Source organism: Meleagris gallopavo, chromosome 13, assembly GCF_000146605.3.
Source record: "Meleagris gallopavo isolate NT-WF06-2002-E0010 breed Aviagen turkey brand Nicholas breeding stock chromosome 13, Turkey_5.1, whole genome shotgun sequence".
NCBI classification, from domain to species: domain Eukaryota; kingdom Metazoa; phylum Chordata; class Aves; order Galliformes; family Phasianidae; genus Meleagris; species Meleagris gallopavo.
The window spans coordinates 9,585,606-9,610,332 of record NC_015023.2 but is presented as its reverse complement, the minus strand read 5'-3'; the positions used below and the strand labels follow the sequence as shown (position 1 = coordinate 9,610,332).

Genomic DNA, 24,727 nt, shown 5'->3' with positions numbered 1-24,727 from the left:
TTTGTTTTGTTTTTTTTCCCCTTCTAGAGGTAAACCAAAATATTTGTTTATTTGATATTGAGCACTAAATGTATTTCAGGAGGAACCACCACTTGAGGGGAAATTGAATTACTGCCACTGTTTTATTTCACAAGGTGGTGATCTGTGATGTGCACGTGAAGGCCGATGTGTGGGGCACGATGCAAATGGCGCATGGGCTGCGGTTATATAAAGTGCTGGTGGAGGGCAGGGGAGCCAAGCAGCTGCAGCAGGCTGAAAATAGAGGGTCTGTGACGTGGACTTTGTGACGTGGAGATAATAGAGACGTACTGAGGAAGTACCAAAGGAAAATTTGTATTGAAATGAAATCTGGTATCAATTAAGTCAGAGTTGCTGGGCTACACTAAAACAGAAATCATGGGAGGTTGACACATTCAGATGTGTTGCTTCTTTCCATATTATGCTCACTACATGAAGTCTCCCCTGTTTGAATGAAGCTTGACCAGAACGAGACCCTTTGGCAAACTACCCAATTCTCATGTGTGCTGTTGCAAGGCAGTTGTAGTTGCACGTGATCTAATGTCATCACTTTCATGGTTTGGCTCTGCATTGCACATCGAGGCACACTAATGCACAAGTTTCAGAAAGATCACTGGCTTGGCCAAATGTCACTTACTTCATGTGAGCATTCAGCCTCACATGCTGCTCTCTGTTCCCCTCCTCCCCCCTGGATATTGGGCACAGTGCAAGTTTGAACAAATGCTGAGGGCTGGGTTGTGGAAGATTGTCTTGGTGCAAAAAACATTTGTGCCAGTGCTTGTTTCTTAAAGATTTCTGAATGCTGGAAATAAACTTTCTTTAAAGAGAAAGTAGCTCTCTACTTAAAATGCGACTGTCTTTTTTCCTTTTTGTTTGTATTCTGAAGCTGCAAGCAGTTGATTATATCCCACTAGAGGACTGGTTAAGTAATGTTGCTGTTGAACGAGTGAGAAATAAGAGTAGATTGGGCTCTGCTCGATAGTAAGCAGCAATTTGGCTGTTCACAGCAGTAACGTAAATACTGGAGTTGTTGCCTAAAGCTGCCCTAGGGGGCCAGGGAAGTACGTGGAGCAGAGCTGGCAGTCAGCCCAGCCTGTAAAGCAGCATCCAGGTCCGTGCATTTGTCCAGGCATGCTGTGTGGGGCTCAGATGACAGTGGAATTGAAGATGAGTGAAATGATCGGTAGGGCTAGGTGAAATGGCAAAGCAGGAGCAAGCTTATTCCTGAGTCAGTGTTCTGTTCTGCCTTTAGAACACCCATCCGTACGGGTTTTTGTGAAACGCTGGTGGCGTGGGTCATTAGCAAACCTTGTGAAGCTGTTCAGTCTGAGGAGCTGCCAGGCTGTCGATGAGCTGGCTGGCATCGGCTGTTCACTGAACAGCTGAACTTAATCATTTACTGCTCCTGTGGCTGAATATCCCACCGACATCGTGTGCTGTGGATTCTTGTCAAGGAAAGGATGATGGGGTGATGGAAATTGTTTTCCTTAGGTTTTTGAGGAGGTCTAGTTTTTGTTTTTAGGTACTTGGGGAAGTGGGAGGAAAAAAGTCTTGTTTGGTTTGGTGGTTTTTTGTTTTTTTAAAGCAGGAAGAAATACTGCATAAAAGACAGTTGTAGGTGAACACATGGGCAGGTACTACAGTTGATTCACCACCCCTAGAAATGTGGGATCTTGTTATTAGCATTTGTTTAAAAAATTGCTTCTTAGATTGTTCATCACTTCCAAAAATGAGAAATAGTTATAACAAAATATTGCTAGTTGGGGTTGGATTTTCTGAATAACACGTTTGTTGAGGGAAATATTCAGAATATTCCTTCACTTTTAGATCCTTTCAAATCTAGATTTTTGTTTTTTAGATATGAGCCCATTCAGGACTGCAGGAGGCAAAAACCTTGAATTCATTACTTAACAAGAATCTGTGTCCTGTGACTATTAATTTCCATTTTTAAAAGCCAGTGCTGTGAGAGATAGCTTCTTCCATTCTGTTTTTTAAATTGTTTTATATTGTTATGAGCAAATAGAGAAATGGGAAGATCACTTAGGGATAAATTCAGCGGTTAGCAGCCATTGTGCTGCACCACGGAGGGAATTCGTGTTGTGACTGGAGGTGGCTGTGACAGCAGCACAGTGTTACCTTCTAACTAAATTGATTTACCAAATCCTTGCATCACCCGAAATGAAACCCACACCAAAAACAGAATTTCAAGCTGATGGTGAGTTCAGGATGCGAGTTCAGGATGCTTTTATTAACTGTGACAGTGGTTTGCTGCTTTGGCTGACTGGATAAAGGGCTGTAATAATGTCTGCAATAATTTATAAGCATGCATACGTACTTTAAGTAAAATGTAGCAGTTGCCTGAGTCACAGACAGAAAGGAGCAGCGGAGATGGAGTAACAACACAATTACAGAAGGTTTTAGCAGGGTAATTTGGGACAGCTGTACTGAAGTGACAATGCGAGATGAGAATGTGTAGTTTAATACAAAGAAGCCACTAAAAAAATCTGTCAACATTTTGTATTGTGTACAGCTTCTTTAAATTAGATCAAAGTTCCTGCGTTTCATCGGTGTAAATTATCAGGTCTAGGTGTACAAGCAGCAGCTGCTAGTACCTTTTGTATTGCTTGGCTCTTCTGCTGGCAGGGGGAGGATTTGTTTTTAAACTGATTACGTCAGTATCTGGTGAAGCCTTCGCTCCTGCTGGAATAAACACAAGTTATTTAGGACTCTACAAAGAAATATAAAGTTCCAGAGTTTGCATGTGGCACAGTCATGTTCTTCCTTCTATTTTGGGGGATTATTCTGAAAGTTGCTGCAGAATTGGCATTCTTTCTCTGCCTCAGTGTTCACTTGGCTGTTGGGTTGGCTTCCCCTTGGCTGTTTCCCCAAGCACCTGCCTGTCTGTTAGAGTCTCATTTCTGCTCATTGTACCACATCAGTCAGTTAACAGTGAATTCAGGGGGTTGCTAATTCTTCGCTGGTGCCAGCATTTCTCATTCTGGCTCATTTCAGTCTCTCTTTGAGATTTGTGTATGTGAAGTTTACATATTAATGAGTTGAAGCACAGAGTTATCGGTCCGGTAGGGTTGCCTGCAGCAGAATGAGGGTTTGCCCTCTGTTGTGCAGCAGAACAGCTGCAGGAGTGTGGCTTTGATGAGGTGTGAGATGTTCCCAAACTAGTTTGCTCAGATCCCATTAACATCAATCTCAGCATCTGTGTCATGCTCTGAACAGAAAGAGACATGCCTCCAGTTCTGCCTCCCCTTCTCGTACTGTATAAGTTAGCTTTTCTCCACTAAAACTTTTTGCCTTCACCACTTGTGTTCTTTTTCAACAAGCTTTCTCAGAGGCCACAACCTGTGTCATTATGCTTTCCTATAAATGAAGATGCTCATTTTCTTGCACACTTCTGTGCTGGGTGTGTTGTTTTTATTTTGCTGTGGCCTTACTTTAGTGCTCTGGACATGGAAAGTCAGCTTCTCTGTAGTGCTTGCTCTGGGACTGAAGCAGACAATACACTAGAAGTCTCAGTATAGATCAGGCTGCTGTCAATAAGCTCATGGGTGTTAGAAGTTCATCAGTGGCCAATGCAGTCATGTAGGCAGTTAGGTGACAATTTCAGTTTCTAGATAGAGCAGTAACCAGGGAGAACCCTTTATGAAGTCTTTCAGGTTTGCCCCCAAAAGTGAGATGGATTGTGAGTGATAATTCAGCTTACAGTACCAACAATCCAGACAAACCTTTGGCCAGCAGCTATAGCACGTAATTCCCTTTTTCTCCTCAGTCACTTACTGTCATTTTGTTTCTGTCACCGCTCATCTTCCTGTGGTCAGCCACAGCACAACAGTTTCAGAGTGCTTGGTCTTGGTCCCTGCATCCACACATACCAGATGCTCAGGGAATGCAGGACTAAGTTCTTTCACAACATCTGGTAACTGAACAGGTAGAACACTGTACTTTATCTGGAAAAGAGCAGTAACAACTGCATGTTATTAAATGCTGTGTGGAGGTATTGCACCATTTAAAAAAATCTCTAAACTGCTTGGGTCGTGTTGAGCTGATTTTCAATCTTACACTGAATGATGGGTGAGACTTCAGGCTGGAGGGCAGCAGCTTGCCTTTAGCTGTGAGGGTCTGGTGCCCTAAAGTAGGATGTCCTCTGGAGTGACACACCCACAGAAGGAAAAGGGAAGCAAAGAGCAGCCTTGGAACTTGCAGATTTTTAAAGCAAAAAGTAAATATTTTTCTTTCACCTGTTATGAATATTAATGGGTAATCCTTAAATACCAAATCACAAGCTTTAAAAAGCTTTCACTTAAAAGCTTGCTTTATACTCAGCAGAAATACCAGGAGAGGCTGAGAAGGCACAGGTATAAACAGTGCCTCGCGCTTCCGGTTGCTGTTTTCTGTTCTTGTAAGTGAGAATGACAGTCCTGTTGAAGCTTACTGCTACAAGCTGGACTCTTTGGCCTGCTTTTTACATTGGTCTAATCGGCATCTCTCAAAGCACTTTGCAGTGAAAGATTAGGAAAACTTGTATTTTAAACACATGGAAGAAAGTAGCAAACTGCGTTGATCTGTTGAGAAACAAGTACGTAATTTTTTGGAACATGCTTATGGCTTATTTGATTTTCATGTTTATTTAGACTTATGTGCCAAATAAAATTTAATGACTGTTATTTCCCTATTTGGAACTGAATTCTGTTACGTTACTCCACGGCCAGCCATTCCAGTTTAAATGTTGTACCAGGCTGTGGCCTGGGGCTTTAACTGCATGTTACATTTCTGTTTGGTAGTGCAGCCACCTGCGGTTCCTGTCCTGGTTGCTTGTTTCTCCATATGTCCTAAGGCTTATGTTACTGCACTGTAAATCAGATTGCCAAAATCATCTGGGTTAAAAATACGTCTCTTCTCATTGCCCTTCCCCCTTTGTGTGGGTGGGTGGGCAGTTACTGCTGAAAAAACCTAAGGTGGAGCTCCATCCTGCCAGCCTGCCTGTTCTTTTTTTAATGCAGTGTCAGTTGTAAACATTTGATATGCTGTATGATTCTCTTGCTTCAACTACTGCAGTTCGTTACTGTTCTGCGGTTCTACTGAGAAGAGCTCATTCTCATCAGACTAGAATTTGGAAGCTTCCACTGTAGAAAAGATTCTTTTTCTTGCACATTTCCATTGTCCTTGCTTAACACAAGAAGATGAGTAAAATTGGCAAGTGAAATGCTGATGGCCGTGACAGAGCTGCCTCTTGCGTATGTGACTGACAGAAGTACATTTATTTCTGTCCTTTTTGAGTAATCAGATATGCATGAAACAGAGCACAGAATCATCGAACAGGGAGAAGTCCTTTACAAAATGAGGTTGATATAAATCATCTCTTTCCTGAAAGCTTTGCACTGCTGTTCTGTGTGTCTGTGGGCTTGGAGTGTAAAGAGGTGTTTTCCGTCTGCTCCACGTTGTCACTCTAATTGTTTTACCAATTTATGCTTTTTTATTACCATATTTGGTGGCTTACTAGTCAGTTCTACTCCTTTATAAACAAACACGTGGCTGTGTTTCTCGAGCTTTTTCGAGTTGGTCATTATTAAGCTGCCTGCTAGAACTGATTAAGCTTGTCAGAAGACAGGAATTGTCTCTGGAGAACTAAGAGGTTGCAGTGGAAAGCTGGAATGAAATATCCAACTGTAGAGATTTCACATGGTAGTGTGTCAGCGAGAACTCTGACCAGTTGTGGTTTTAAGTGCACAATAGGAAAACAGTGGCTCTTGAGTATTTTTGGTTCTTTGTGAAGATTAAGAGTCGTCTTTCACCCCGAGAAAGAAGGCTGCAACTTAGCAGGATACTGACATTTTAGAAATGGAGCTTTATACACTTTTTGTTCAGGTTAACAGATATTGTTGTGGCATTATTGTAATACTTTCAAGTTTGGAAAGAGATGGTGGTGACTGACTTTGGCAGACCTGAAAAACAGAGCAGGCTGTCATTTTCTTTTTAAAGTTTGGGAATGGAGATGGAGATTATGTGACTTGTGTTAGAACATGGATGATGTCTGTGGCGGTGCTCAAGTCTGTCCTGATGCTATTTAAAGGACTTGATTACTGATCCTGTTTTCACAGTAGTATTTTTGTAAGACCTGGGTCGTGTTGCACTTGCTTTTAGTACCTTATAGTGATTCTTACTGTTTGAACCTGTTTGTTTATGGCTTACAAACCTAGGATAATAAAGTGGTTTGAATGTATTTGGCACGGGCCTTGTGTTCAGACATTTGATAGTAATTGACCTTCCTTCAGAGAAACCTGGCTTGTTGCACAGCTGCACATAAATGTGTGCCAGTACGTGGCTGAGCAGTGAGCAACTGGTGGGCAGTGTAACTAGTCCTGAATGTGCAGTCTGATGCAGCAAGTAGTGAGCAAAATGCACTTCAGAAACAGTTGTTCTGGGTAATATTTCATTATATTCCCTGGTTACATTGAAGAGTAGTTAACAGCTTTGTAAGATATGAGCCAGTGCTTTTGTAACACTGAATGGGAGCTGCTGTACACCAGCCTGCTTCCAGACGGTCGCAAATGTGCGCTCAGCATGACAGCCTGCCTGGCTCCTGTTGGTAAGGGGTGGCACAGACACCTGATGTCGGATTGCATTGCAGGTCTGCAGCTTTATACAGATGTTAAACACTTCGTGGATGTGGGAGATACGCTGCCTTTTATGTTCTCTGTGATAAATGAGTTCTCAGCAGGGTGTGGAAGAGCTTTGCTGTGCTGCTAAAGACTCACCGGCTTCTGTGTGCGTGGCAGCGCTGAACGCCTCAGTAAGTTAAAGCAAAGCTGAGCTGCTTTCTGCATTGGCTACCAGAAAGACCTTCCGTTGTAAAACAAAATTAGTTTGACGTGCTTTTGTTCGTAACAGACGTCTTCTTGTTTTGTTTCCCTGTCTTCTTTTTAAATGCTAACTGGAACAAATTACTCCTACAACTGAAGTTAAACTGATTGGTCTGTAGTTCTTCAGTACTCCTTAACCTTTTATTCAGTCCAGTTCTCTTTATTCTGCATTACTATTAATTTCGTTAATTTGCTTGATTGACTTCATGAAGAAAAGACATTTAACATCTGCCCTTTCAAGGTCGTGGCAGACTTCTGATACGGATGGCAGTGCTTTTGTTTAAATCCTTGTGTGTTGCTGCATCTGTCTACCTAGCATCTTGCCTCCATGTGTTTGTGGTATTTTTTTATGCTTTACTTTACTAATCCGATTTATTTTCTGTTTCTTGAATGATTCTTTCATATATTTTAAGGTTGGTGAAGGCCTCACGGCTTGGCCAACTTTCATCTTGTCCCCGTGTCGTTTCTGGGATGTAGGTCTCCTGTTAAGATTCCAGATGCCCATGACTCCATTTTTGCTTTGGGCTGCTTTGTAACTCCATTTTGCCTTCTACTGCCTTTTGTGAGACTTCTGTGAGTTCATTTACTCTCTGCTTTCCCAAAGCCCTGCAATGGAATTTTTTATTCTGAGCTATTGTCTCCATTTTGTGGATTGTCAGTCCTTCTCTTCCCCCCCACTGGTTTCTTTTGCCCAAGTTGAATTTGTAGGCTGACTCGTTCCTTCCTTTTAGTTTGGGGGCTCATCCAGATCAAATTCTCCCTACAGTTAATATGACAGAAGAAAATTACTGGTAACTCATTCAGTAGAATTGATGAGACACATTGTAAAATCCCAGTGTTGTTTGTATAAGCAGCTAGCAGATCATTTTAACACACGGCTATAAAGGGAGAGTTAGAGGATAGTCCTAAACTGAGATAAAGCTGCCTGTTTATTGATGTTGTCCGAGAGCTGTTGGTGACTGTAGACTTCAAAATACGTTGTTTCCACAATCATAAGCTTGCTGCTGGGGGAGTGTTTGTTAGATTCATAGGCCTTACTCCTGGTTTCTGGCTTCCTGTTTTTTGAGTGTGCACATGGGATAAGGGCAGCAGCTGTGCCAGGCTCATTAGAGGCAGTTTGTCACGGAGCAGGAGCTGCAAAGCTGGGCACAGAAACGCGCCTGCTTTTCTCCTGCAGGCCTTCCCAGCCTGCTCTGATGTTCCTGTGCTCTTTCAGTTCTTCCACTTCAGCTCTGTGAAACAGGAATTCTGAATGTACCTGTGTGTTTTTAAACCCAGTGGCACTGAAAGAGAAGCTGTCTTTAATATAGTAAGATTTCTTGATTATTGCTGCAAGAGAAATAAATAAGGCTCTTTGCATTGCTGAGAGTTTAATCCAGCAATGTACTGCTGCTGTTCCTAAAGCTGCTCATGACAGTAAATGGTTGCACACAGGACTGTTGATTTCCTATAACATTTTTAACATTATTTCAAAATTTCTTTAACTGTGTGCTTCATTTCTAACTTTCAAGTAGCTGGATAAATGCTTAATAATTTAAGTCATCCTGTTGTCAGGATTGCCTTTTTTCTTTCTTGACCAACTGTCCTAATACTAAATGAGGGAACAAAGACATCTGTGACCTTGCATATGAATATACCAGTAAATTGGGAAAATCTGTAATTAACTAAATGCAAACTAATTACTGTTTGCATTTCATGTTTTGTGATGGGAAACAGCACAAGAATTTTTTTTTCCCCCAAATTTAAAAAAAATCTTCAATGTGGAGAAAAGCTAGAGAAATGTAGTTCTGACAGTGTTCAGTGTAGTGGCTGTTTGCTAATTATATGTGTGACAGGCATGACAGTCCCTTAGTAGTGTCGGGATGCTGTTAATAAATGCTTATTTATAAAGCAGCATGTAATAGTTTTTTGTACTCTTAAAACATGTAATAATAGTAATGGCGTAGTTATATAAAAAGTGCTATGTATGACTATGTAATATTGCATATAAAATCACACAGTACTGAATTACTCTTCAGTGCGTTTTTGTGCCTCTTCCAGAATACAGAGTTACAGTCTGGTTTTCGGTAGCACTCTGCTCTGTCTCCACTTGAAAATGCTTTCTTCTTGTCTCTGAGGAGATGTTTCCTTGTTTTGTTCCTGAATAATGTCTTTTAGTTAATTTTATGCTGATTGCTCTAAATGAAACTTAGAATAGAATGACTTGATTAACATCCTACTTTTTTTTTCATCATGGAGACGGCTAAAATGCATGGCTTCCTGTCTGGGTACTTTATTTGATTGTGAGAGTAAATTTATTTAAAACCATTTTCATTTCAAGTAGCAAGGCAGCAAACTGAGGGACAGTGTTAAAACATTGGTTAGGGTAAATTTGTGCATATTTTTAAATGAGTAGAAACTTCTCAGCTGTGTGAACAGAGTTGACTAGATGGATCTTTTGTTTGATGATAACTTCTAATGGATCGGATCTTGAAATCTGAAAAGATTGGGGAAGTATTAGTATCCTACTTGGGGTCCCTTTCACAAGAGAAAAGAAATAAATAGGAGTGGTCAGGAAATAAGGAAAGAAGTCATTTCAAAGACAAGTACCTCGTATTGGCACTTAATACTGAGAATCAGGGCAAGAGTTCCTGCTTTGGTTCTGAGACAAAGCTGCTAAATCCATCATGATAGCATGGTTTTCTTCGGAATATGTCCTATGTTTCGGTTAAGTTTGTGAGATCTGATACTGTTCTGTGTTGCATTTTTTATGCTGAATAGCTTTCGATCAAACTTCATGAGACTTGAAAAAATGCTGTTCTGTGAGATGGGTGCTTACGGTTTTCTAGGCAGCCAAAAAGACCTTTGGAATGAGATTCTTTGTACTATATTTAAGAATATTTCTTGCTAGGCTTCTTTTGGTTAAATATTTGCAGTTATCTGTCATCTTCATTGAAGTTTGAGTCACTGGAAGATACTTTCTGATGTTAAAGGAGATAAATATTACTCGTCCTATTCTAGTGCTTATAATTATTGACTAGTGAGTTTGCAGAAAGTGTCATATTTGTTCATATTCATGTTAAGATGATCAAGCATCTGATTATGATAAAACAATTAGGAAGTGAATAAATTGAAAATAGTTATGAAAGATGATGATTGAGTTGAGCGTTTCATATTAGGCCCTTTCAAGATTTTAAACCCATGTTCTGTGTATATATATTCATACATATATTCATATATTCAACTACTGAAGATGAGGATGAACTGCAGAATCTGATTGAAAGCAAGATTTACAAAAGAAAATTTAAGCTGTAGTCATGCAAAACATGTAAATGGGAGGGATCTAAAATAATTAGCTTTATTTTTTGTGCCTAGTATAATGAGATGTGTCTAAGGTGTTGAAAACAGGACATGTCTGGGAAACAAAAGAGTGACATTTTTCAAGTAATTTATTCTGATTCAGCTCCTCTTCTTCTGTTTCTTTTTCAGATCTTGAGTCTGATGACTGTGCATCCATATACATCTTCAATGTAGACCAGCCATCATCTTCTGTAAATCAGCCAATTTGTATTCCTCGCCATGGACTGCAGTCTCACTCCTCTCCTCTGTCACCACCTACAAGACTTCAAAGTCATAAGAACTATGAAGGGACTGGTGAGGTACCAGAATCCAAATACAGTCCACTAGGTGGACCCAAACCCTTTGAGTGCCCCAGTATTCAGATTACTTCTATTTCGCCTAACTGTCATCAAGGGATTGAAGCCAATGAAGACGAATTGCACACAAATGGCACAGAAAATGAGTATATGGAAAGGCCTTCACGGGACCATCTCTATCTTCCTCTTGAGCCATCATACAGGGAATCATCCCTTAGTCCAAGCCCTGCCAGCAGCATTTCCTCCAGAAGTTGGTTTTCAGATGCTTCCTCTTGTGAGTCCATTTCCCATGTTTATGATGATGTAGACTCAGAGCTAAATGAAGCAGCTGCTCGATTTACCCTTGGCTCTCCTCTGGCCTCTCCTGGTGGTTCTCCAAGAGGTCCTAATGATGAATCTTGGCAACAGCCTTATGGATTTGGGCATGCCTTGTCACCTAGACAGTCTCCCTGTCATTCTCCTAGAACTAGCATTACAGATGAAAATTGGCTAAGTCCCAGACCGACATCAAGGCCCTCCTCAAGACCTACGTCCCCCTGTGGGAAACGGCGACACTCCAGTGCTGAGATTTGCTATGCTGGTTCTCTCTCTCCTCACCATTCTCCTACTCCATCACCTGGTCATTCTCCCAGAGGAAGCATAACAGAAGACACATGGCTAAACACTTCCATCCATAACGTGCAAGGTCTTAATTCCGGCCTTTCACCATTTCAGTGTTGTACAGAGACTGATATTCCTCTTAAAACAAGAAAGACCTCAGAGGATCAGACTGCTACTTTGTCTGGAAAAATAGATATCTGCCCTGAAGAACAGGGTAACTTATCATCTTCCCTTGAAAACGCAGTAGATGACTGCTCTGGTTCTCAACACACCTTGAAAAAAGATTTGCCTGGAGACCAATTTCTGTCTGTTCCTTCGCACTTTACTTGGAACAAACCAAAGCCTGGTCATACTCCTATATTTCGGTAAGTTTTAAGAAAATATGCAAGTCCTTCAGAAGGCTTCCTTCCAATGCATCCTATGTAGGCGTGCTAATGTGCTTGTATTTCTGTTACACTGAGACCTCTAAAAAAAAACTTTTTAAATGAAATGTCTGCAGCTTTTGTGCCTGCTTAGATTTTAAGCAGTTGCATCTATTCTGAACAGTTAGCATTTTAATACAAGTGAGGTGCGTGAAAAAAAGAGCATGGCCAGCAGGTTGAGGGATGTCATCCTCCTCCCTACTCTGCCCTGGTGGGACCACGTCTGGAGCACTGGGTCCAATTGTGGTCTCCCCATTTCAAGAAAGACAGGGAAGTGCTGGAGAGACTCCAGCTGAGGGCCACAAAGATGACAAGGGCCTGGACCATCTCCGTCATAAGGAAAGGTTTCGTTTTCCCTGTGACTGTTCATCCTACAGAAATGAGGGCCGAGAGGAGGTCTTACCAATGCTAATAAATATCTAAGGGGTGGTAGTCAAATGGATGTGACTAGGCTCCTTTTGGTGGTGCTCCGTGACAGCACAAGAGGCAGTGGACAGAAACTGGAACATGGGGAGTTCCATACGAGCATGGGGAAAAAACCTCTTTACTGTGAGAGTGACAGAGGCTGCCCGGACAGGTGATGGAGTCTCTTTCTCTGGAGATATTCAAACCTGTCTGGACACTTTCCTGTGTAACATACTGTAGGAAACAGTATGTTTTAGCTTTAGCAGGAGGGTTGGACTAGAAGATTTCCAGAGGTTCCTTCCAGCCCGTACTATTCTGTGATTCTGGAAAGAAACTTGAACGCTCATCTTATCAAACTGTGACAACACAAAAGAGGTAGAGGTTTCATTTCCTTATATTTTCCTTTATATATTTAACTTGCTTCTTCTGGGTTGATAGAATTCTACAAATTGGGATAGAGAAAATAGATTTGCGTGTCATGCTGAAAGCTATCTAGAATTCTTTTAATAGAAGGAATTTTTTTTTGAGCTTTGACTCCAAGAGTATTTTCTAACTACGTGGTGCTGAGTTAATTGGGTTTTGTCCTTCTGTAGTTGTGTGCTTGCAGGATAATTTGTGGAGACTCAGTAGAAGGAACTAGTTCAGCTGGAGGAAGAATTCACTCTCCCTCCTCCCCATTCTGTTATTTTTTTTACGTGGAGTAGGTCTGTGATCTGTGGGACCACAGAGCTTCTGGGACCACTTGGCCACAGTGCAGTAGGTAGAGTAGAAATGAGAACTGAAGTAGCATTGCTGCTGACTGGGTAGCTATTGCAATTACTCAGCTAAAAATTATCTGCTTTCTTTCTGAACCTTCCTGTTGCTCTGCTAGGTTTGAAAAGGGGTAGAGAGGTGCTAGAAGGTGAAGCTATCCTTCTGGTTTTGTGTAGATGTTTTCTAATAATGTTAGGTTAGTGTATGTAAAACAGTTACCATATAAAAACATGCTGTAGGGTTAAATGTTGGTGTTCCCATACTACTGTGTACTGATTTGAAAATAAGGGATTGAAATAATGTCATTCTGTAGAGGCAGTGCTTGAGATTAGATCTTCAGGGATGTAGTAGGTGAAGAGATCAATGTAGTGAATGAAGCAATTTCTTAGCAGGGGGTAGGGGGAAAGCAAAAGCAAGAGCTAATGATTGACTTGACACAGAATGCCAGAATTTACTTAAAAGCTGGTACTTTTCAAAAATATAAAATGAGCATACGTGCAGAAGAAGGTAAAGACCAAATCTATTGACAAGTAAAGTGAACAAAGCAAGCTGTGTACCTTTGCTGCCCAAAATATACCCTGAGTATTGAATTTGTGGAAATGGTTACGTTAGCAGCTGCATCCTCAGTGAAATGTTGAACTACTTAGCATTTGTAGCCTGTCCCACTGGTGCAGTGAGACTGCACGACTTCAGGATATTCAGGTGTTTCATTGTAAACTGTTTTGATTTTGATGCTCACGAAGTGGGGAAGCTCATTTCACTTCTGTTTTAGGAATAAAAATGAAACAGAGGGAAATCTCATTGAAGTAGTCTATGACAGCAAACAAGAGCAGGCACCTCAGTAGTCATAAGTTAGTTACTAATTGCAGTTCATGTATTTATTATGTATTACATGTAAGTAGCTCTGAAAGTAATGTTTCCTATTTATTTCCATAGAAGCTGCATCAGATAGAAAGAGCACAATAATATGATTGGATAGAGCAGATTCTCAGCTACAAAACATTATTTTTCAGCATAGTCACCACCATTAGCTGTGCGTTGTCACCAGTGATGAACAAGAGCCTGCATGTCACACTCATAAAAATGGAATGGAATGTTGGTGGGAAGGTTCTATTGCCATGTCACCAACATCCACCCCTGCTGTTGTGGGCCAACATATAAAATAGGGGTCATTACTTTCAGAGCAGTCCTTACATGCGCTATGTATTGCATGATATTAATGGTAATATAGCTTGCAAAATATTTAATTATAAATTGAAAAATTGCAAATAGACAGTTTATAGGATATTAATGAGTCATGCATTTTTTATTTTTTTTTTACTTAACCCCTGGAACAAATTGTGCTTTTGTGTCCTGGAAGTAGGTATTGACAAGCAAAAATCTTTGAAATACAATGTTAGTTTATTCCGTTGTGCCTCTCCTTGTGGAATTGTTAGATTTGTAAATTGATTAAGAACAACTTCATAAACTGACAGTTGTCTTCAGAATACTGTATCAAAATTTAATCCAAAGTGCTGTGAATTGAAGGGCTGCCACACAGCTTCTTTGTCCCAGTGTCGATGAACAGAAGGGCTTTGATGCATTTATTGGCAGTTCAGGACAGTTCTCTTTGGCGGTAGATACTTAATAGCAACTTGAGAGTATTTTACCTACAATTATCCAGCAGTTACAGCTGAAAACTAGGATTGCTGACAATGTTACCTACTTTTTCAGGAAAAGAATCTGTAACTGTAGTGACGGTAAAATACTTGCAACAGTCAGTTCTGTCATCTAAATATTTCTGTTGTTAGTCTGGAGAAGAGAGAAGAGTGGATTTATGTTGTATTTTTAGCATAACTATTGGGATGTCCATCTTTAATTTGTTTATTAGAATAAATCTTCAGTGTGAGCAGACTGTAGGCAAACTTAGTCTGTATGTAGTTATCCATCTGTTCGTTGTTACATCGAGATAACACCAGTTGTGCTGTGATAACAAAGCTTTAAAGTAAAAGTGTTTGCAAATTTCAGGATAGATGCTCATTTAAGTGAGACGAGCAAGAAGACTTCGAACCTCTTGGATTTGTAATAAGGGAGGCTGTTACTTTAGTGTTTACACCCCATTAATGAATCCAAAGAAATTCACATAGAGTTTAATATATGACCTCTGTGCGATACAGATGCTTCAGTTCTCTACTTTGTTCTGACGTGACAGAATATAGATTTTACTTGATGGTATGCTGTATCAATACTCTAAAGCATATTTAACTCTTGGTCTGCCAGTGTGTGTCTTTAAAATTTATTACTAGAATTTGTGATTACTGAGAAGCAGGAATATATTTATACTGATTTGCTAAAATGAGCTTTCATTCCACCTGTGTTCAGCATGAATGCCAACAGAGCATCAGGCTAAAACTGAGCTAGTTACATGTGTTTCAGCTGAGGGAGCAAGGTTAGCAGTTGCTGTCTGCACAGAGCCCCAGCTGTCTGTCCAATGAATTTCCCAGGAAGACTGCTCCAAATGGAAGATAAACATTTTAAGGTTTGAACAGAATTATTTTCTATGGCTGTCACTGGCCAGAACACTGCATGTAGGGTAAAAGGAAAAATAAAGGGTAAGTCAAGTGCAAGCAGTCTTGTTTCTAGAGTTCGTTTCTTCCTGTGCAAGAGAGGCACAGCCCATGCTGAGCCCTGACTTCTGTGGGTTTGGAACGTGAAATGTGGAAGTCCTGTGGCTGTCCTTACGATGAACAAGAGGTGTTTGTTCAATGCATGTGGCCAGAAGCAGTTCTGCTGTAGAAATTGTGACTGCAGGTGAAGAAGGTGTTGACTGAATTAGTATTTGAGCACTGAAGTAAGTGATCATTTTAAATGCAGTGGCTTCTGCTGACGATGCTACTGAAGGGTTCGTTCTTCTGAGTTTCCTTTAATAGCAGCTGTTCCCTAAAGCCTTTAATCTTGATGTGATAGGAGTATGTGCTTTTGGAGACTAGCATTAATCAGATTATGAAATTCTCTTGGTATTACTGGTAGAACGTGTGCAGGTTTACAGAATGGTGCTCTCTCAACAACATGCTGAGATTTGGTTTGAAGCAAATTCTGTATTCTGCTGCATGTAGAAGATTGATGCGGCACAGCCTCGAAGTCTTAATGCTGTGTCATTTAGTTAGGCAACCTTTTGAGGGTTTCCAGTCTTTGTTGTTGTTTGCTTGTCTGATTTATATTTTTGGGATCTGCATATGTATGTGTGCTTGCTCCCTCCCTCCCTCACTTTGATATTTTGTCTGCTTTCAAAGAATGACAAAACCTAGACACTTGGTTATTTTCCTGTGTCCATGTTTGTTGTAATATTCCAAATATTTTTTTCAGGAGACAATGGGACTCTGAGGCAGCTTGCACTATATTTTTACTAGTTAATTGCAGAATTAACTTCTCTGAGAGGTGTGGAGCTGTCAGTAGCAACGAATACATTTTCTTGAGAGAGTTTAACATAGAATTCTCAATATAATGTCTCTCAATAATTGGTATATTGTCTGTGGTGTGCATATTACACCAAGCTCTCTTAGGGACCGTATCTGCTCACTATGCATACCAACTATTTTGGCATAGCATATTTGTTTATAGGAGAGAAAAATAGTTTCAAAAATAGTAAAGAAAAAATTCTTGCCTGCTAAAAAGAGTTTTTAAAGAAGTCTAGTATCTTCTAATCTTGATGTTTTCTTTCCTTTTTCAGACTGAAGACTTGAGTCCAATTCTTCTTCAATAGCTATAAAAGTGAATGGCAAGGTCTAGTTGATAGCCAGTAATAGCATTTAGGCAGTACACGTTGGCCTATGGTAAGTAACTGGAAGGACTGGGCTTATACTGCGTTCCTCCGTTTCCTCTTTTATTGCTGACATCACCGGTCTTCTTCCTACTCAGTAAATACTATTGCTGTGGAAGGACCAGTCCTCAGAGCTGCATGCTGGGAGAAGAAGAGTCTTTGCTATACACTGAATGCTCATGGGCGTGATTTACTGCTCACGTTTCTTCCTTTCAGTAAGAAGAAAGGGAAGTACTCCTGCTCCCCTTGACTCCCAGAATGGGACTTCAGGAGATGAGGTTTAATTGACCAGGTGAGCTCTCTCCTGAAGTGCACATTAGAAGTACTGCATGAAGCAGCAGGTCAACAGGCTTGTAGGTTGTCCTCCCATGGGAAGATGCCAGCAAGTGGTGCCTTTTCTTCTCCCCCTTTTTCATGCCTAGTGACAGTGATGTTTGCAGTAAAAGGTGGATGTATGCTGTTGCAGGCTGAGCCCAAGTCCATCCAGATACTTACTAGATAGAATTTTTTTTTTTCCTCCCCTTCAATCTAAATGTTATCACCTTTTCCAACTGTGGGTATGTTTATGAATTGTAGCTGAATTCTGCAGAAGGTAACATTTGTCTTTTATGCATCTGTAGCTATTTGTGTTTGTGAAAATGTGCATTGTTTTGGATTGGTGGGGAAGCTTTTCCTGTCTTGCTGTGAAGGAGAAATGAAAATGAGCTTTCTCAGGCAGTGATACAAAGCAGTATCTGTCTGTCTATTTAGAACCTACTTTGCTTTCCCTGTTGGTCAAAGCATGGTAGTAAGAACTATTTTATTTATTTTTCTTGTGTATGTTCTTATGTGATACACAGTACTATAAATGTTCACTTGTAAATGTTTATATATTAATCTGCTCTCCCAGGTAGTTATTGACTTGAATCTGACTGTTATTATCAGAATAAGTATGTGAATTCATAAAGGTAAATGATAGGTATGAAAAAACTGACGATGTTACATGGCTTGGTTTCCTTTGAGGTTCTTCCATATTACTTTGCTGCAATTTTTTTAATTTTATTTTTTCTCCTTCCCTGGAGCAACGTTGCTACTGGATGTAAGGGTACAATCTGTGGATAAATAAAGTATGCACTTCAGAGGTGGCCGTTGCAGTAAGTCTTTATGCTTAGATAGGACTACTGGACTTAAAAAATTGAACCATCATATAGTGTTTGTTTTCATGATAGTTAGCAAGGTGCTGTGCTTACCAATCTTAGCAAAACAAAAAATATTTGAAGATAATAATGAAGACGGTTGAAAATGACTTACAGATTGAACTTAGGTTGTTTCCTCTAACACCACTTGAACTTGCTTGTTGGTACACTTGAGGACAAAAAATTAATAGCATTAAGCATAAGCACTGGTAATGTGAGGCAGAAGTCATGCAGTACCTTTCTTCTAATCAGGTATTGGAAGAAAGAAATACAGCACTAACAATCCCAAAATGTTTAACTGAGGATTTTAATGCATCAGTAAATTTGAGGAATTTTCAAGTAATAGTGTTAGGCTAATAGCTGTTCTTGTTTGGTAACCATTTGTTAGGAAAGTGAATCATGCTATTTTATAGACAAATTGTTTTGATACCACACTGGCCAACTGACATACTTCATTTAACCATAGTGTTCATGTCTTGATTCCAGCACATCTTCGTTGCCACCTCTTGACTGGCCTTTACCAAGTCATTATGGGCAGTGTGAACTGAAAATAGAAGTCCAGCCTAAAACTCATCACAGAGCTCACTATGAAACAGAAGGAAGCAGAGGAGCTGTAAAAGCGTCTACGGGAGGACACCCTGTAGTGAAGGTGGGATGTCTGGCTTTCTTGAATCCAAGATAACTTTTTTCTATTAAGTACAGTTACTGGCATTTATGATGCTGTAGGTTGTTGCCTTCTGTGAAGCTTGTATTCCTTCCTGGGTAAGATTCTCCTCTATCTGTAACCTGTGCAATATAAGAGTTAGCTTAGATTTGGGCTGTTTATCTGTAACAGCAAGACTTGCTCCCCTCCTCCCCCGCCTTCTGTTTTGTCATTGTTTCCACTGTCTTAACTGAATCGAGCAAGCTTTATTGTCTCTTAGAACAGTTTGTTTTTTTCAGTAGTGAAACTCATGTAAATACAGCAGTGCAGACAGCAGTTCTCTGACTGAGAGGGTGGTGATGCACTACCTGTTTTGATACCTAGTACCGGCCATTAACAGCTGTTTTGACTGGCTTCTTCCTTACTGCTAAATGTTCTAAATGCTAAAGACATCTGAAGCATAGTATTTGTATGCTTTGCAAACACCAACAAATTGTTGCTGAGATCAGAGTGAGATGTAAGGTCCTGATAAATTTGGCTTGGGTTTCATATGAAAATTCTGCCATAGTGATCTCTGAAGGGCAAGATGCATGGGTGTTTGATGTTGTGAGTACAAGTAGGTATGGTACGCAAGCTGAGATGTCCCTGTGAGGTGAGGTGTGTACATGTCTTAGTGCTGAGCAGACTTCAGGATCAGTTTACCAGTACTTGATTCTCTTGAGCTCTGAAGCTATGCTATATAAACAAAGGTGTACCAGCAGAAATAAAATCTGTTGCACTATTTTCTTGCAGTCTCCAAGCTCTTTGTCTAATGCAGTTCCAAAAGACTGACACTTAGTCACGTTCTTTGGGCTACATACCCAACTTTGTTTCTTCTGATAGCTTACCTTGTATTTTTTTTAATTTTTTTTTTCTTCTTCTTCATCTTCCTATAGACTTTTTCATCTGTACCTTTCCTTGCTCTTTCTCTCCAAAAAAACACTGATCTTGTCATCACATCTTTTCTTCCTGGAGTGTCTTTCATCACTCTTATCTTCTGCCATTCCTTCATTTCCATTCTTATTGTGAGCTTTTCAGCCAGCTTTCATTTTCCCTGTGAAGTTCCTCAGTGTTTTCCTCCTAGTGACAATACCATGACCCAACCAGCTCAAACCTCCTGTTGGCAGACATGCTCTATTTCATAGCACAGTAGAGACAACAGTAGAGTCAGGTGCTCAGCAGGGATGTCTATTTTGTGTGCTAAAGAGAGGATGCCTGAGCTAGGCTGGAATCTGAAAGAGGTTAACCGGGGACATTTCTTCTTGTGGAGCATTGTGTTGCTTTAGTCAGTGGAGGACAAGTAGACACGGCTTTCACATGCCAAGGTAGCTGGCACTGCAGTTCAATACATCGTTAGTAAGAACAGAACCTTGGGAGATTGGAACTGACAAAATAAGTCTCTGCTGAGTGTTTGGAAGCTATTTATTTATTTATTTCTTCTCCCCTGGGTGCTCGTGTCTTGCGCTAGTATTTGTGTTAAGGGAACTAGTTTTGCTGATGTTTTCCAGACTTGTCAGATACCATGGGGTTTCTTTTATTCACAGAACTACTCGATGCTTCTGTAGCAGTGCTTAGACCTAAGTCAGAAAGAAACAGCTCTGTAACCTATGTGATTTATTGTCAAAGGTATTTATTCACATAAGAATTGTGAAATACCTTGCTGTGACAAGAATGCTGTCTTAAAAAAGGGCATAGTATTTATGGTTGTTTCACAGTCTCATGCTTAAACATGTGCATTGTGCTGTGCTGCTCTAAAGTAAAATGAGCACAAATTCAGATCAATATTCTGTTTTGCAGTTTGGTCTCTTCCGGCTGGATTAATTGTTGTTCTTGATGGGAAAGAGGAAATTGTTATGAAACAAAAGAAGGATTTGAATTAACTTTTCACTCACTGCTGGTGAAAAACAGTATGCTAAGGGCCAAGTTTGGTGAAAAGTAAATACTATTGTGTGCAGACACAAACCATTTAAATACAAAGATGCAGTCTTTTCTAGCACTTAGGGAAGTTTACTGTACGACTTCAGTTCATGATAGGTGTTACAATTTGACTTTTTTTTGTGCTCTTGGCCTTAAACCACTTAGATCCATGCGTGTGATCACTGCAATAACGTACTGGGCATTTTCTTGTGTTATATGTCTGTATGTTAAGCAGGTCAGAGATGAGGAAGGATATGGGTGCTCGAAGGCCTCAGTGCTCTTTCTTGCTTCAAACTTTTTGTTGCTTTTGAACTAAGAGCATATGGAAAGAGCATTTAATTTCCTAGCTGTGAAGCCTCTGTAGTTCTGCATGTACAGTTGATGTGTTATTTAAAATAAAGATTTTAAGATAGTGCGTAGCTTCAAGCCATTAATCTATTAGCACATGTCATTAATCTATTACTAATACTGCACTATACCAGTTGCTAGGAAACTAAGCTTCTGACAAATTTGGCATCATCTGTTGTGAGTACATTTAATCAGCTTATTTCCAAATGTGAGGAAATGAAATGAGTTGAGCATCGTGCTTTGTTTTGTAAGTTCATTGACTTTAAGGAAGTAATTCTGTAATGCATTTGTCTTACTTTGAGCTTTTTAGTGGCAAAAGTTCCTAAATAGCAGATAACTGTTGCTTTAATCTCTGCTTGCCTGAGGATATGTTTCAGCTAATCCATGTAATTTGCCATTACTTATTTTACCTGAGTAGAAAAATCCGTGAGATTTCTCTCGCTGCCAGTTTTCACAGGGAAGAAATAAATATCTTGGCAGCAGGGCTTCTAAGGGAAAGGTGACATTTCGAAATTGTCATGCAAATTGTGTGACGATTTTGTGTTGCATAATCAGAAGACAAAAGCAGCCTCTGAGAGCCTCTACCTTCACCTAAGTCAGTGGGTTAATGTTTTACATATCTAAGAAGCCTTCTAAACAAATAGCTGCTGCATTTCATCTGAGTCTAATATGAATGATTATAATGCCTTGAATTTCTCACTCTTGCCCCAGATCATACGTACATAACAACATGTTTGTTCTACATATGCTAGAATGAGATTTTCCTGTTATCTAAAGTGGTTAGGGCTTCTCATGTCCTCACATGTGTGATTTAGAGCATTTCAGAATGGGCAGAAACACAGTACAGATCTCTCAGGAATAGTTTCTCTTTTTTTAGCTTCCTGTTCTAAAATTATTTATTAAAAAAAAAACAAAAAACAAACAAAAAAACCCCACTTTCTGTTGTGCACAACAAATATTTTCATGTTTTGTTCTGTTCCCCTTGAGGAAGGTATCTCTGTCAGGTGTACAAGGGGTTTTTCAGCTCCTTGTTCTCTATGCAAGTAGTGTGTCCTGTGGCAAGGTGCTGCCACAGTGGGGATAAGTTGTAGGTGTGAGCAATGACAAGAGGAACTTTCATCTAAAATGATGGCATATCTGCAACAGGTGTTGTGTAGGTTCCACTCATAGATTAAGTGTCTCGGGTATGCAATGTAAATTTGGAGCAGTGATAGCTATTGGGAAATTGTTTGAACCGTATGTGTCTTTTTTAGCTGTAACACTTAAGGGGTAGAGTCTTTCTTTAGTTACTCTGCCATGTGCAGAACTCTTACAATAGTATCTGCCAGAACAGAGGAGAGGGAGCATCGTTTGAAATCTGCATGGACCACTCAGCAGTGTTACAGTTGAGGAAAGATGTTGGATTAAAAATTGTTAAAGAAAAATTGTTGTATGCAGTTGTAGACACAGAAACTTCTTACCTGAGGCCTGTGAAGGAGGGACTGAATGTCAGCTCTGTTTAATATGATCACAGAGGTTGTGGGTCATGACTGAGGAGTTGCAAGGGGAGAAAAAAATATACTGATTTTTGAACAACATGATAAGTTCTGAACAGAAAGGTGTCCTCTGAAAGCCTGTCGAACTCTGCCTGAATTCAAGTATGCTGTAACTGTAACCTACATAGAAGGATCTAACTGAGAAATGTCAGAGATGGTCCAAGAAGTTCATATAAATGAGTGTTTGCTTCCTTGCCTGTAATTCTGTGCAGTCAGTTTTTTTTCAGGTGTTCTTGTGACCAATTCACGTAAGTTCTTGAGTAAAAGGCATTGTATCAGGATTCTCCCTATTGTTCTCACAGCCCAATAAACAGCATGGTTTTTTGTGTGCCTTGTGACCCTTTCCCATTCCTTCTGTCTTCATTTTTTTCAATTCTAATGCTTTTTATTTGTCCTGAATTCTTCTCCTTATTTGTACATCGCCAGAAGGCAGGTTGCAGCCCATCTCTAATTGTTCAGTATTGTTTGGTGACAGTAACCTGCAAATACATGTAGAAGGGAGAAGGTAAGTAAGTGTCAGCCTATGTGAATCATGCAACTGGCTGTATTGGACAAAGCAGTGACCTTTGGATGAGATTCTAGACATAAATATATTTCTAAGAACAGATATACATGAGTATATAAACATCTGCTCTAGAATCCCCCAGATAGCTAGTAAAACTCACACTGATGCATCTAATGTGTGTTTGAATACTCAATCTAGAAAATGCTTGAATACGGGGGGGAAAAAAAAAAAAGTAATGTGGCATACTGGATCTGTAATGACAGTTGTCTGTTTTTGTGTCATGTGGTTACTAAGATGTGGAAAAGTAATCATTATTTTTTCCCAAAGTCAGATCGTGCTTTTTCTGTAAGTTACATGGGCTTTCCCTGAAAGGCTCATCTGAAAAACTGTCTATAGCATAATTTGGCACTGGAATTTGGAAGATCAGAAATAATGCTATTTTTTGGATAGTGTAGAGCAAACTGAACACGGGTCTTGTATTGTTTGATGTAGCTAGCAGTTTGATGTAGCTAGCAGTTCTGCACTGTGTGAAGTTGAGAGTCCATCAGAGGGCCACAAAGATGATAAGGGACCTGGGAATTTCCCCTGTGAGGGAAGGCTGAGTGACCTGGGTCTGTTCAGCCTTGAGAAAAGACGACTGAGAGGTGATCTTATTAATGTTTATAAATATCTTAAGTGTGGGAGTCAAAAGGACATGGCCAACCTCTTTTCTGCAGAATTGTGGGGACAGGACAAGGGGAAGTGGCCATAAAATTGAGCATAGAAGTTCTGCACCAATATGCAAAGGAACTTCTTCAGAATGAAGGTGATTGAGCACTGGCCCAGGCTGCCCAGGGGGGTTGTGGATTCTCCTTCTCTGGAGATACTCAAGACTTCCCTGGACCCCTACCTGTGTGGCCTGCTGTTGGGGGCCTGCTTTGCAGGGGGTTGGACTTGATGATTTATAGGGGTCACTTCCAGCCCCTACAATTCTGTGATTCTACTGCTATTTTAACTATGAGTTGCTTTCCTTTCTTTGGTAGCATAGAATGGGACAAGAGTCGGAGCTGAAAAATATTCCTCAAAATATGCTTGAAATCTGTATTAAAATACTTTAAGATTATCTGCAAGCAGCAAGTGTGTGTGAGATTTCAGAAATAGAAGATTTAGCTTTTTAAACCTTGAAGGATGTTCTGTACATTGTATGATTATATGGTAATATACCAGTAATGCACTGGCAGTTTTGTGTTGGTCCTTTGCAGGACCAACTCGTCTTTGTGATGACCTTCAGAATGCTTTTAATTGGGACTTGTGCCACAGTCTAGTAGTTTATTAACTTTTGCTCTTTCATACTTCATTATTTCTTATTTATCTGTTCTGAATCCCAGAGGTCTGTATTATTATAAGATCTTTAAGTTAGACTAAACAGATTTGTTAGCAAATGAGGAAGGAGGACGCTTTTCTGATGTGCATGCTATTCCTTCCTACATCAAATAATCAGCTGATTGATAATAGTATCACAGTTCAGGAAGGGGAAGTAGATGTTTTGTTTTAACATTTAATTTTAAAATTAGGAATTTAACTTCTTGTAACATTAAAAGCATTGTGGACTCAGAATGAAATGTAAAAAATAACTATTCCTGTGCATGCTAAGTCTTTCTGAGCCAGTGCTTGGGGTATTGTCAGAGAAATCTGAATGGGGTTCCCTTGCAATGAATGCCTCCCATTTCACATGAACAGTCCACAGGAGATCGTAGGTGAGCCCTTACTGCACCTCTGCAAGGCCACGAGGCGATGACTGTAGTCACTGATTTTCAGTAGTTTCTCTGAAGTAATTTCTTGGGTTTGTACATATAGCTCAGTTCAAGCTTTTCAAAATGCCACTGTTGGTAAATGTCTGGAAATCGCACCACCAGTGTTAGTCATTCTATCGTTCGGTGCTTCTTGGGTATTGTTAGCCAGAGTATGCCAAGCTTGTTGGTCACATCTCCATCGAAAACATCTCAGATGCTTTTTTTTTTTTTTCCTTTATATTACTGTGGGGAGCTCTGGCAGGTTTTGTTTGGTAAACAGCTATTT

At 40.0% G+C, this 24,727-nt stretch overlaps 1 protein-coding gene across 1 annotated transcript in view; it reads left to right on the top strand.

Annotated features, from left to right (window-relative positions):
• The first annotated feature begins 2,196 nt into the window (after positions 1 to 2,196).
• Positions 2,197 to 24,727, top strand: part of NFATC3 (nuclear factor of activated T cells 3) — a 38,234-nt gene continuing 15,703 nt past the window's right edge. The window contains exons 1-3 of the mRNA XM_010717818.3: positions 2,197 to 2,233; positions 10,362 to 11,493; positions 18,169 to 18,331. Coding sequence (XP_010716120.1) covers positions 2,197 to 2,233; positions 10,362 to 11,493; positions 18,169 to 18,331 — 1,332 coding nt within the window. The remainder of the gene's footprint in view (positions 2,234 to 10,361; positions 11,494 to 18,168; positions 18,332 to 24,727) is intronic.